The sequence below is a fragment of the Lonchura striata genome, chromosome 6 (genome assembly GCF_046129695.1).
Source record: "Lonchura striata isolate bLonStr1 chromosome 6, bLonStr1.mat, whole genome shotgun sequence".
In the NCBI taxonomy this organism is placed as follows: Eukaryota; Metazoa; Chordata; class Aves; order Passeriformes; family Estrildidae; genus Lonchura; species Lonchura striata.
Window position 1 is genome coordinate 32,319,624 of NC_134608.1, and position 13,575 is coordinate 32,333,198.

A 13,575-nucleotide genomic window follows, 5' to 3' on the forward strand; every position below is an offset into this window, starting at 1 on the left:
GAACTCTGGGAAGCTGCTGCCCCAGTAGTGGAAATGTTAGGCAGGATCACAGGGAGGACTCATTGGAAGAAATTGAAATGTATTTTATATTGAGAGCATCTCAACACCTTCTTGCTAAATGATGACAGCAAGGTCACTGATGACACAAAGCTGGGAGCAGTGACTGATACCCCAGAGGCTGTGCAGCCCTTCAGAAGGATCTCAGCAGGCTGCAGAGATGGGCAGAGAAGAACTGCCTGAGATTCAGCAAAGGCAGGTGCAGGGTCCTGCACCTGGGCAGGAATAACCCCATGGCCCAGCCCAGACTGAGGGCTGAGCTGCTGGGAAGTAGCTCTGTGGAGAAGGGCCTGGAGGTGCTGGTGGACACCAAATTGTCCCTGAGCCAGCAGTGTGTCCTTGTGCCAGGAGGGCCCATGGGATCCTGAGCTGCATTGGGAAGAGCACGGCCAGCAGGTCAGGGGAGGGGATACTCCACTGCGAGTTAGCAGTGGTCCTGACACTTTCCTTCATATTCTCAAACCGTCACTTGTCACCCCGTTTACTAAGGGGCTGCTCGTCTCCTTAGGAAGAGCCATCCTCCCAAACAGCTCCCTGTTCAGTCATCATGGCAGTAAGTCTGGCAGCAAAGGTGTCCAAAAATGGGAATTTCTCAGTGGTGTGGGTGACCCTGCTGTTCTACACTCACTGCTAGATTGCAGAGAGTCATGGTTCAGACTGATCATCACAACCAGCCCTGAAATGTAAACATAAGCCCCATTCGCCTGCTTGTGCCCTTGCTGTCTCAGACTGAGTTGGTGTGTTCCAGTACCATAGTGGACTGCTACAACAACTCATTTACGATAATTCATAAAGAACAATGATGTGAAATGATTGAAACAACCAATTTTTTTACATATTCCATTAATCTTTCCTGGCTATTTGTTTCTGTTAATTTTTTTTCAAAAACTTGCAGTGTTGAAAGAAGTCAAGCCTCATTGTCCTCTTACTAAGAGCTAACTGTCTCCATGAAAACAAAGTTTCATGACTGCTGCTGTCGTGATTTGAGCAGCAGACGTAAACAGGGTCATCTCCAGCCATAGTGGGTGGATGTTTAGTTTATAGCGCAGAGGTTAAGAGTGAAAGCGTGTGACTAAGAGCAGAAAACAGAGGAGTCTTTGTATACATCAAGAGCCCTGAGGCAAAACACAGAGAAAGAGAATGCTGACACAGACTTTAATGGAGAAAGAAAAGAGTCCATTATGAATGTTACAGAGAACATAATTCATTTAAGAGAAATCAAGATTTAAAGGACTTACAGAGGGCAATATGAATACTCGTGTCAGTGTGTCACGCCTGGTGGTTTGTTGTCAGACTCTCTAGCTGTATTAGGGTACCATGCATCGTGTCAGGTGAAAGACAATTGACTATCAGAAATTGTTGTCACCTCCTTTTTAGATTCCTATTGGATACAGGTTTCTTTCAGTTTAAGCCTCTTGACAGAAACCAGTAGTGAACAATGAAACAACTGTAGCTCTTGCAGTTTAACACCAACCTCCCAAAGCTGTCAAAAGCTTTCAGGATGCTTTTTCCTCCCCAAACCTCATCTCTTTGTAAGTAGAAACAGGAGGCAGGGGGTGCAAGTAAAATAGGGAAATGGGGCTGTATCATGTCTGAATTACTCAAATACGAGAGCACAAGGAGAAAGCTGGTTAGCAGAGCTGCTTCCAAGCTTGCATATACATTGCAGAGACTGAGGACAAGCACATTTACTGCACCATAAAACACTGTTATGAGTGCTTGAAAAAATTCCCTGATCAATACACTATAGTGGCTTCTAAACTTCAGCAGCCAGAGTAATGAAAATAGAGTGCTTTGTGCAGTAGCTTGCACAACCAAAGAACTTTCTTGTCCTCAAAGTGCTTTATTATTTTTAATGAGACAGACTGAGCACTTCTTGATAAACATTTTTTCTTTCAAGCACTAATCCTACTTAAACTTTTTACCTTGTCCCTACAGCATGCAGCTAGGAAGTTAAGAAGAGAACTAATTTTCCTTTAAAGTGCTAGTCATGTTAGTGCAGAAAGTGAGGAACATGTGATTGTCATGAAAGAGGCCATGGCTGGAAATAAATTGAAAGTTACCCTGTTAGTACACAGGATTAGTACTTTAAGAAGAAAGTTTTCCAAAGCACATTTTCTAGGATATCAAATTTCTTTCATACTAACAATATAAAAAATATAAAAAATATTAATGTGCAATAGGAATGTTCCAGCCTGTACTATTTGGTCTTGATGCCTAACCCTGAAAATGTTTCCATGCACTCTTAGTCTACTTTACCACATGCAAGTAACGGCCAGCAGGTCATGATAGAGCCAAACCAAAGAGTCAAGAGTAATTTAGCAGGTCTCAGAGGAAGGGAGGCTTATCATACATCTGCACGCTTGCCTTTGCTTTGAGCAAGGTGTAGCGCATGCTGCTGCTTTGGCAAATGCTTCTGGGGTAGCATTACAAACTATTCATTTTTAAAAGCCATTCTTCTCTTTGGTACAAGAATTATTAAAGCTTCTAAGAGTGAGAGTTTAATTAACAGTGAGAATTTAACCACATGAAAATGAGGAAACTCTGAGCAAACCCACCCATCCAAGTCAATCTCACGTCTGTCCCCTCGTATCAGTGTGTTACAACAGGCTCTTTCACGGTCACATGAGGCTGACCAGGGGACACACTTCTCACTAGATCTAATACAATGAAAAGAAAAACTGTCTTTTTCCCCCTGTGGTCTTAGATGCACATGTGGCTTTTCATACCACACACATCATGTGTTCTTGGAATGAAAGGCCCTTTTGTAACACACAGACACCAGTCAAGGCAACTTAACATCGGGTAAGATTGTTAACTTGGTTCCCTAAGCCTCCCAAGCACACTGCAGCAGCATTGCACTGGAGGAAGAACGGGATTGAAGGAATTTGACCAGCTCTATTACAAATAATTCACGATACACATATCACGATTGCTGCTCCACCCAGGTTAGCTACCTTTACTTAGTGGAGGTAGTTTTTCCCAATAGGAACAGAGGAGAACTTGAAGACGGGCCTGATGATTGCTGTGCTTGGGATGTCCAAGACGTTCATAAGTCTGTGTTTGAAGGAGTCATCACCACCCTATAAGGACTGTCACCTTCCTCTGCAGCCTCAGAAGACCAGTGAGAACCATATTTCTTTAACAGGATTACCTAGCAATGAGTCTTTATTTTTAAGGCCTCAGTGCCTTTGAATGTATCTGTGTAGGCAGTAGGTAAGTGGTCATCAATCAAAGATTACATTTTGCAAATTTGGAGGATGTACCTCATGTATTTTAACAAGATCTTCCTGATTTTAAGTGGGTTAACTGTGCAGTTCCAAGCAGCAGCAGTTCTCTGTCCAAGCATGGAAATAATATCTTCTTGAAAGGTTATTTTATAATTCAAATTATCCCCACGGAAAGCAGTCCAATCTTAAAAGGAGATCTTGTCCTTGCCACAGGGCCTGGTATTAGGGTGCACATAAAATGACCTACCAGATATTTTTAAAGTTGAACAAGCCTAATTGTATCACTGATTTAGGTAACTCCAGAATAGGTCAGCTATGTAAATGCCCTTCATCCCTTAAAAAATAAATCAAGGACAACAGACAAATTTAACAATTTTATTAAAAATTGTACCAGTTATTAGAAAAAAAAAATCCAAGTATTAAAGTATTAAAAAGCACCAAAGAAGAAAGCACAAAGCAAATATACTGCACAGATACAAAAAAGGAGCTCTGCCCAATCACCATTGGTACAGGCAGGAGTCCTGGAGGCACACAACCAGGATAAACAAAATGCTACATTCTCACTGGGTCTCAGTCCATGGCAAAGAAGGTGTGTGCACTTCAGGACTAATCCAGACAGAAATCTCACAGGAGAGCATCGGGTTTACTTCTGCAGCAGGACAGTATCATATTCTGGTGAAAATCAGTAATCATGGGTAAACCCCCACTGAGAGGAAATTTATTAAGTACATTACAAATTCTAGTTCATCTTACCCTTTTTGTTTTCCAGATGAAGGACTCTGAATAACTTTGTTGTTCTTGTTTTTTTTTCTAAATATCCCACCAAAGAACAGTCATGCAGGAAGCAGCAGGGGAAGGAGAAGAAGAAAATGTGAATCCACATTTCACAGTATTCTTATCAGTGAATTTCACCTAGAAACATGGGAGACTGTACTACATACCATGGAAGCAAACAGAAGAGAGCCACAATTATTTTAACCAAAAAAACCCCAGTATCTACATATCCAAACTCAAATTTAGTGGCAGGATTTTCAAATGCACTCAGTAGAAACAGACATACATATCCTGTGGATTGTTTTAAAATTTCCCTTTTACAAGCCTAACTTCTGATATGTATTTAAGGACATACTGTCAACGTTGTCCTTTCATTACACCAATCCCTCCTCCTTTTGTCATCAAATACTCCTTTCCAGAGTATAGACTATATGAGTATAGATAATATCATCTAAAACTGAGTTGAGGAATCTGTGTTAATGCTCTCCTGGAGCCATGTCCACAAACTGGGGAGACTCCTTTAGATTTAAGAATAACTTTATACATGCAAAATTTCCATAATAGATTTTAAAAACAGTTTAACAATCTACCCTTCCCACCCCTCTGTTCCTCAAAGGCAGCAAAAAGTCTGAAGACAGAACTGAAACATGGCTTTAAAAAACAGCCCACAGACATTAGGTTTTGCTTCCCAGAAACCAACTTCCAGCATGGGATTCACAGGAAGAGACCCTCCTTTCTGTGGCTAAGGGGGAAGGTGAGGCACATGGAAGAAAGAAAGGGTAGGGGATGTCAGACTGCATTCAGTTCAAGAACATACACACACTCACACACACACACACACACATACACACACACACACACACAATTACATTCCAGTGCATTTGATGTGTTTGGTCTTTTCTGCTTTTCCTGGTGGAGAAGAGCTGAGCTGTGTAACACCTGTGTGAACACATGCAAACCAAAGAAACAGAGACCACTGAAGTCTTTAGGAACTGTAAAAGATTGTCCTAGGATCTTTTATCAATTCCTTGAGGTATTTCTTCTTGCTAAAACAATCAAAGGCAACAGGTAGGCATTTTTGCAAGTGATCACAAATGCCGGTTTGAAAGACAGACTCTTTTGAAGGACATTATTAAAACCTTTTTTGCCAAATTATGCTAATACTCAACAGTACTTGGTTCATGGGCAGACCTCCCATTAATATGAACCAGAATTCCATAATTCTTTTATTTATGATGCTGCAGTAAATACTGCTGGTAAAACAAGGCAAGACCTCCAGAAATCTGCATTCTTGTTTGATGCTAGCACATACACTGAGTGCTTTCCCTATTTTTCCCTTTAAAAATACCCTCAATATCACACCATTCAGCATGTCACAGTCTCACATTCCCACAGCTTCAGCAGAGATATGGGTGAGGACCAGCAGCAGAAGGGTGGAATTCATTGAACAGTTGATAGGGTCACATTGTAATAACTGCCTCAAGTAATTTTGCTTTTTCTTAAAAAACCAAACAAACCAACCTTTCTTCCTAGTCTACTAATGGTCAGGATCAGCTGTTTCCTAGAGGAGTGCCAAGTGCCACACTGAATGAAGTTCCACCTTGGGTACAGCTCCAGTGACTGCTATGGAGCAACTCCAGGACTGTAGTAACTTCACATACGCACATTGCCTATACCTTTAATCCAGGCTTAAGGGGACAAAATAAACAGCCAGTAGAAAGAAAGATGTCTTTGCAATCACACTTTCTATGCCAAGGAAGACTGGGTTCCTTGCCTCTATTTCCTTGCTGATGCACAGCGCCAAAATAAAGGCTGACAAGGAAGTTTCTTTCAGGATTCCTCAAACAAGAGTTTAGCCAACAAATATTTAGTAACAAGCTATTTAAACTGAAATATGTGATCAGTTATGCAGGAATTCAATGCTACCAGGGATCATCAGCACCTTGAGAGAAGGCTGCAGCCCTATACAGATCCAGCAGCAGCACTTTCTATGCAATTTCATCCTCTCCTGCCTTTTTTGTATCCTGTTTGCAGCAGTTTGCAGCTATCCCTGGGCAGTCACTTTGTGATTACTGGCTCAGCTTTCAAGAATTGCAGGTAACAAAAGTAAAGCTAACTATTCCCTACTAGCACCAGGCTTGCTGGATCCTAGGATGGGCAGGTTACAAGATATTCAAAAGAGTAGGAAGCTGGGAAGGGATAGGAAGAACTCCATCCCTCAAGGAAGGACAGTTGAGTTCTGAAGCCATTTTGGAGATCTGGGGACAGCAACTAAGATATTTAAAGGCTGCTGGCACCATCAGCAGCAGCTCAAGTTTTTCTTAAGAACTGCTCATTAAAAACAGGAATTTATTTTAGGAGAAAGATCCAACTCTTCTTTCTAAATTGTTAGACTCTAGTTTAACAGCACAGAGAGAAAGCATCCCATTCTTTACACTAGAACAAACTCATATCTAAAAACCTGAGCATAATCCTTCAGCACAGGATTTAAAACATGTTCTTTGGAACCATTTCTCTAAATAGTCAACATATGTCCCTGGCCACACTGCAGTAGCTACTCTGCAGGCAAGATCTCTCGAGCAGGCGTTCAAGGGGCCTTACAAACACAGAATGGGTGACACATACATGAGTGCTGTGCATCCCTGTGTTTGTTGATAAATGTGTGAAAGCATCCCACTATTTGACCAAGTAGGTGAGACTTTAAGTATGAAGTAGTTACTTTTCCCTAAGCGAATAACCAGCCTGCCCCTCCAAATCTACGTGAAGCAAAGTAAGACTTTGGGTTGACAGAGTGTATTTCCTTTCTCTGAGATATGCAGATATGGAATATAATTAAAATATATTATCAGTGGTTGTAAATCTCTGGCACCAGTAGCCAACACACATATTGCAGGAAGTTGGCCTTTGTCTAACATTAGCTCTATGTCTCCAATGAAGTATTGTTGTTCAAGGAGGTTTTGAGACCCTGGCATGACCAATTTTGATAAGTCTGTTGTTGCAGTGGGAAATATGGACTGGCAAATATGTATCTTTCCCTGAGCCAAATGACTTTACTGAGGCTGGCAGCCTGACTGAGGACCCATTTCAGGTACTTGTTTCTCCATGTTAAGAAGAGTCTTGTCCTAGATAAATTGATCGGGTCTTAACACTAGAAAGTGGCAGTACCAGACTTATCTTTCCAGCTCAGGCATCCAGACGACAGGCCTTATTGGCCTGTTTGGCCATCGAGTCAAGGCAGAGGGAAAGGGGAAAGCCCATGAATGATTTTTAAATGTCAGAAGCAGTTGCTGAATTTTTTGTAGTTTGCAGGGCTGTTATGATGTAGCATTGACTGTTCCTGATAAAAGGGTCCTAGCAAGCAGGAAATGGAAATGCAAGCATCACATCCAAAGGCATGCCACACGGGGAGGTATCATTGCTGTGTTGCTTCCTGAGCCTCCACACTTTCACTTCTGCCTCTTAAAGAGCTTCTTATTTAACAGTCTTCTCCTTAACATTTGACTTCTCAGGGGTCCCCAGTTCAATCTGTGCTTGCACTACATCTCAGGCTTTCCCCAGCATTTAAGTCCTCTTTCTCCAATGACCAGCGTTTATATCAAGCAGACTGTGCAAAGCAAAGTATGGAAAGCCTTGTCTCTGGCAGCATGGACAGAGAGTGGCTCCCATCCTGCTGCAGCATAGTCAGCAACAGCTATCACTTAGATCACTCTGGGTAACTCTGTAGTGCACATGCTTAAAGGAACAACACAAAACCAAAAACAATTCCCCCTCCTAAAAAAAACCTCCCACCCTCCCTCTTCATAAAACCCATCCCCAAAAATATTACTTGAGATTCATTTATATGAATTATTAACCATCATGGACAAACATATTACTCTAGCTCTAGCTAGAAAAATAACAAAAAAGGAGAAAAAAAAGCTTTTCTCACATAAACTCTCTCCTTATGTTTAAAGAGAGTGACTGTGAATATATGAGGGTGAAAAAGGCTTGGGAACCTCTTTCAGGGAGGTAAAGTACGTTTTGCCACAGTAGAGCAGGATGAAAATCAAAGAGAATGGGGCTGAGAGAAAGCAAGAGGTCCAAATTTAACTCTGTTCAGCAAACTGTTACCAAACACTACAGAGCAATGATGAGATTATACAGATACCAGAGAAAGCAGGAATTAGAGACAAATATGCAAAGAGGGGTGGAGAAGGAAAGCATATGTGCAAGTAAACTACTCTTCCACACAGTAATACGTATTTTTCAGAGTGGATCAAGAGCAGAAGAATTTCTCAACACCTGCAGCTGGACATTTCTAACACAACTGAAGAGCAATTCTCTGGACAGCTCTTCCTCATGCTGGTTGTATCATTTGAGACCTACAACAAGGTGCAGTGGCAATATGGAAATTTTCAGAAAAAACAGTAAGGTCTGTATTGCTTCTCTGTTCATGTTTTACCCTAGCTGTCATTGGGTCTGTGAACTAAGTATATTTAAGGCTACAGAGAAGCAGCTATCAATATTTAAGGCTACTTCCTTTTGGTAGGTTAGTTTCCCTGTGCTGGTCCAACAGTGTCAGCCATATGGACAAACCTCTGAGTGCATACGAACTGATAGAAGATCTCCCTTGGAATAACATTACTGCTGCTAGTCAGTATATGCTTACAGCAGCCTCCAAACACTACACGCTAGAGTAATGGACAGGCTGCTTGTACAGTGTACATATCAGACTAGATGCTAATTAATTTCCCTGTCAAATCCTGAAGCAAAATTATCGGATGCCTGGGATCTAAGCCTTCCTAACCAACCACATTATATAGTAAGAGAAAAGAAAATCAAAATAAAATAAACATCCATCATACAAATACTAAAAACATATACATTAACATTGTAGAAGAATGACACTTGTGCCATATTCCATGGATTTTGGCTTCCTGCTGGCTCATGGGCACTGAGAACACCGAACTGAAGGCAGGCAGTGGCAGAAGCTAATAGCCACCAGCAACTCCAAGAAGGTTTCTTTTTCAGACTGTTCTACTGATTTTTTTTTTTTTTAATTGATGGGAATGACAAAGAACAACTTCTTGTGAGAGAGCTGCAAGTGGTGCCCAATGGAATGGTTGAAGAGGTCAGATTTCTTCGTGATTTTCTCTCATGCAGGGTGCAATGAAAGAAACAGTAACCAATGAATAAAACAAGTAACCTGATGGAACCAAGCTACTTGAATGCTTTTCATCACTAAAAATGTGGAGGAATTGAGCATCTCTGCTCTAAAAGACACCCCAAGTATGTTTAGTCATCAATCCCAGGCATCATTTTTAACTAGCAGCCAAAATGTCACTCCTGCACTCTACCATCTACTGCACAGGGCAGAGGAAGCCGTCAGTCTAATATCTGCCTCCCTTGCACAGAGGTCACTGGTGCGGGGAACCAGCAGCAAGCTTTACCAAACACACCCACATTCTGGCTTTCCTTCAACAGTGTTGGACAAGAGCTCCCTGCCTCATGAGGCAGGCAGCAGCAAAGAAGAGTCCATAAAAACACCCAAACTTGAAGACGAGTATCAGAAAGTCAGAGTCCTCACATCCGGCCGGCGGTGTGCAATGTCTCGCCCCCGAACCAGTGTTTGTTCAGTGCTCCCTGCAGACTGGATGTGGCCTGAAACAGGCGGGCGAAGCTCACCTCTGCCCGGTGTGGTTCCTGTTCACCTCCGTGTTTAAGGCCAAGTTGTGTAGGAAGAGAAAAAGCTGCCACCACACTTGATTTCTGTTCTGCTGATGCTGTAGAGAAGAACAGTTAAAGCAAGGTTATTTATATTTCTAAAATTGCAACATACCACTTCTCTTTTCCAATAACAACTCAGTTACACTTTTCAAGAGCAGACACTTTAATCCCATCAGCATAACAAGGGGGTGCAGCAAGGGATGAGGGGAGAGAGGGAAATGATAAGTTCTCCAGAAATAATTGTAGCTCTAACATTACAAAAAGAAAAGAGCAGACCCTTTATGCATTGTGCACAAGAGGATTAAAGTTTTTTTTTGCTTGTAGGATTTCGCAGAGTTTAGCCAAGTGCTGTTTTTAATCAGATTGGCTTCTGAGCCTTTCAAAAGCCCCAGCTGCATGAACAAACAACCTTTTTTTTTTTTTTTTTTTAAAAAAAAAGCCCCCCTTCACCCCAAAAGTAAAAAAAAGAAAAAAATATAACTGGTGATCCATCTGTAAGTGATTTGACACCGTGAAGGTCAAAGGGTTAATCTTCAATTTAAACCACACTGCTGAGACAGCAAAACTCTGATTTCATCTAGTACAAGAAAACACATTCGTGCACACACACACTCCCCCACCCTCCCCCCACCACATTTTCCTTCCCAGCATCTCCAAGATAATACTGCCCTTTTTATAGCCACTTTTGACAGTAAGCCATAAATAATCAGCCTTGGAGCCCTTTCCTACTGACTGGAGCCAATTAAACCTTAAGCAAGAACATACTTGAAAACACACAAAAAACCAAAACCAAGAGGTTATTTCAGGTCCCATTGTCAAGGAAGAAACATGGGAGTTGAATTTCAGGGGGACACCAGACTACATAATGCAGCTTTGGGACAGGGACGCTGTTCCTCCTTTTGTTATATGTAATCACCCCTGAAAAAGTGGCTCTGATTATACCCCCACCTTCCTGCACTTTAATAGCATCTCATACAAACAGGTGGGTTTCTCCTTACATTGCCCAGTCTGGGATAGTATTTCACCTCAATAATCAACTCTATTAGAAGTCAGTCTTCATTTTCTCATCCAGAATTCCATATTTGCTAAGCAGGCATGATCATTTCTGGAAAACAAAACAAACCAGCCCAAATCTCCACCCCCTACCCCCCTCCCCAATCCCCAGCAGATGAGGAAACAGAAGACTGGCTTCCCACAACTTTGCCTCAGTACACAGGAGTTCATAAAAGAGCACTGAAGCACATTATATGAACAAGATGTTTCAACTCAGATTAGCCCAACAGGGCAGAACTACACAGTTGCAAGGCATTTTTTTACATAATCACAAATAAGAGAGTTGCAACTGGAATTGGTGCACTGGAGATGTGTCAATAGACAGCTCTTCAAAGCCCTTCCAGATAGCCATTAAATAATGTTTGTATTCCAGTGTGAGTAGATCTGTGCCATTTGAATCACAAGCATACACAAAACAGGCTTCCAGAAAACCTGTATTCATCTTGCATCTTAGAAGTGGGTCGTTATTCTTGCCCTCAGGACTTAACAAGGAGAAGAAATCAGTTTGGAAAAGTCTGCACATATCCCAGTACACATTTCAAGAGCACTGTGTTTGTAGCATAACCTGTAAGCAGTGGCTCTAGAGCCTGCTATTATTTATTTCAAAGTAACTAGTCCTGGGTTCAGTCCTTACTGATTGCACAGGCATTGCTAGGTTTACAGGTGAAAACAATCTTTTAGAAACTGTCCTGCAGGACTGGGTTTAAAACCACTAATTTGGTCTCAAAAAGCAAAAGCAAAATTTCTGTTTTATGGCTCGCATTTCAGTTTGACCAGGTTTGCCCTTCCTCATCAAACTCCAGAGATTCTTAGCACCCTCCTCCACACAGCCACACTCATAAAACTGCTCAAACTGCACAGGGAACCACAATGTCCCCGTAACATCTAGGTATCATTTTTTTATCAAGCTATTACAGCTTAGGCAGATTCCTTAAACAGAGATTTTTGGGTAGGGCCTCAATGAAGTGGCATGCAAGAACAAAGTGGTCTTTTGCAGTTTCCATGAGCAAGGAACTATGCTAGGAGAGCATAGTGGACAAACATATTGCAGATGCTCTGAAGACAATCTGCTTTGTTAGATTATTTTATTCTATTGGCAGCCAAGAGAGTAAAAAATTGCCTTATAGAGACTTAGTAAGGGAAAGGAAAAAGGATGTTTACAACTTGATACAGAAATCCTAACTTTGAAATACATCTCAGCTTCATTGGTGGACCCTCTCTAATGGAAACTCTCATGGAATTTTTATAAAGTGGATTAATCTGGAGGCACACAAAAGGAGTCCTGATCTGGCATGTACAGTTTTAGTATTGCACACTGTTGGGAGTGTGAAATAGTTCTTACATAAACACATGCAAGAATCCCCATAATAATGTCCTCCTTCATGTAGGAAGCTGCTTTGTGCTTCTCATACAATAACAGGTTTCTAATTATTCTGGATCCTCAAGTTTTATACCTCACCTCAGGAGAAAAGGATTACCTGCTCTTTCCAGCAATAGGTAAAGGAGGCCATGTTCTGAAAAAAACAGTGGAAGAACTGAGACTGAGCTCATATGCCTTTTTTAAATTTTTTTTTTAAGGGGGGAACTTTTTGAGGAAGGTATAGAGTTTTGGTTTTATCTGGTAAATAAGAATTTTAGAACTGCACTTTATGATGGTTTACAGGCCTGCAAGAGAATCAGTGGAATGTGATAAGGCAAATACTGAGAAAACCTCTAATATGTATTTTACATTATATTCTATTGTGTTTATTTCACTGCCTCTTGAAGTCACTTTTTGGTACAGCATTTTTGTCCTTTTCCAATTAAAACTGTTTCCTGTATTTGCCTGTAGGCAAATACACTCAAAGAGATTTCCATGCAAGAGCAGAATAGGAAATATTTTACCCTTGGTCCTCCTTGCTTATAAGAAGCATGACATCCCAACTACATTGAGGGCAGCCTTCAAGGTTTTATTCCTAGACCTAGGGCTTGTTTGTATTTCCCTAGGTCTGCATTCAGCCAGCATGTTCTTCCATGGTGGTGTGGTCCCACACACACTTTCACTGGCCCATGTACTGGAGCAGCTCACTCACAATGTCCTCTCCCCACCGCAGTGCTGGAACGTGAACTAGAGCAGCACAGTGATCAAGGCCAGAACTAATCTGATAAAGAAGTTGCCTTAACTGTTTAACAGGTCATACTAAACTATCTGATCCATGCATCATGTACTCAGTCTGATGCTTGTTCTAGGACTACAGAAAGATGATGACCTGTGAAGAGGACCAAACTGGGACTACATGCTTCAGCAGCAAGCCCAGCTAATGGGGTTTGTAGTTATAGCTTCACTTCTGGGCTGATCTGCTTTCTGTGGTAATAATTCAGTATGGGACAAGAGCCACAGAATGGAATGGCAGATATTATTTGCAGTAAACTATTTATGGAAAGAACTACAAAATGTCCTTTTCACAAGTTTCTATGTCTTTTCCCTCAGATGTGCTTCAGCCAAGACCAAAATTCTTCAATATTTCAAGATTGAGGGGGTTTTGGTATGGTATCATTTAGCTGTCAGGATGGACAGAAAACCCAGAAGAGTGATTCCACAAACTTGGCATATATATTTTTTAATGTGATATGTTTAGAGACATTTTTCTATGATTCATAACTATTGTGACACTGGTGTATCATTTCCCTAAGCTTCACAAGGGTGATTTGCCCTTTATCAAAATAACTCAATCCTCAGAGTCACTACTGCACAAAAATACCAGGGATGAACACT

The 13,575-nt window shown here is 41.3% G+C and overlaps 1 protein-coding gene across 4 annotated transcripts in view; it reads right to left on the bottom strand.

The window, feature by feature from the left end:
- Window positions 1-9,082: 9,082 nt before the first annotated feature.
- BMF (Bcl2 modifying factor) overlaps window positions 9,083-13,575 on the bottom strand; it is a 34,197-nt gene continuing 29,704 nt past the window's right edge. For all 4 annotated transcript variants that reach the window (XM_077784082.1, XM_077784084.1, XM_021539248.2 and 1 more), the window contains one exon: window positions 9,083-9,823. In XM_077784082.1, coding sequence (XP_077640208.1) covers window positions 9,722-9,823 — 102 coding nt within the window. In that variant the 3' untranslated portion in view covers window positions 9,083-9,721. The remainder of the gene's footprint in view (window positions 9,824-13,575) is intronic.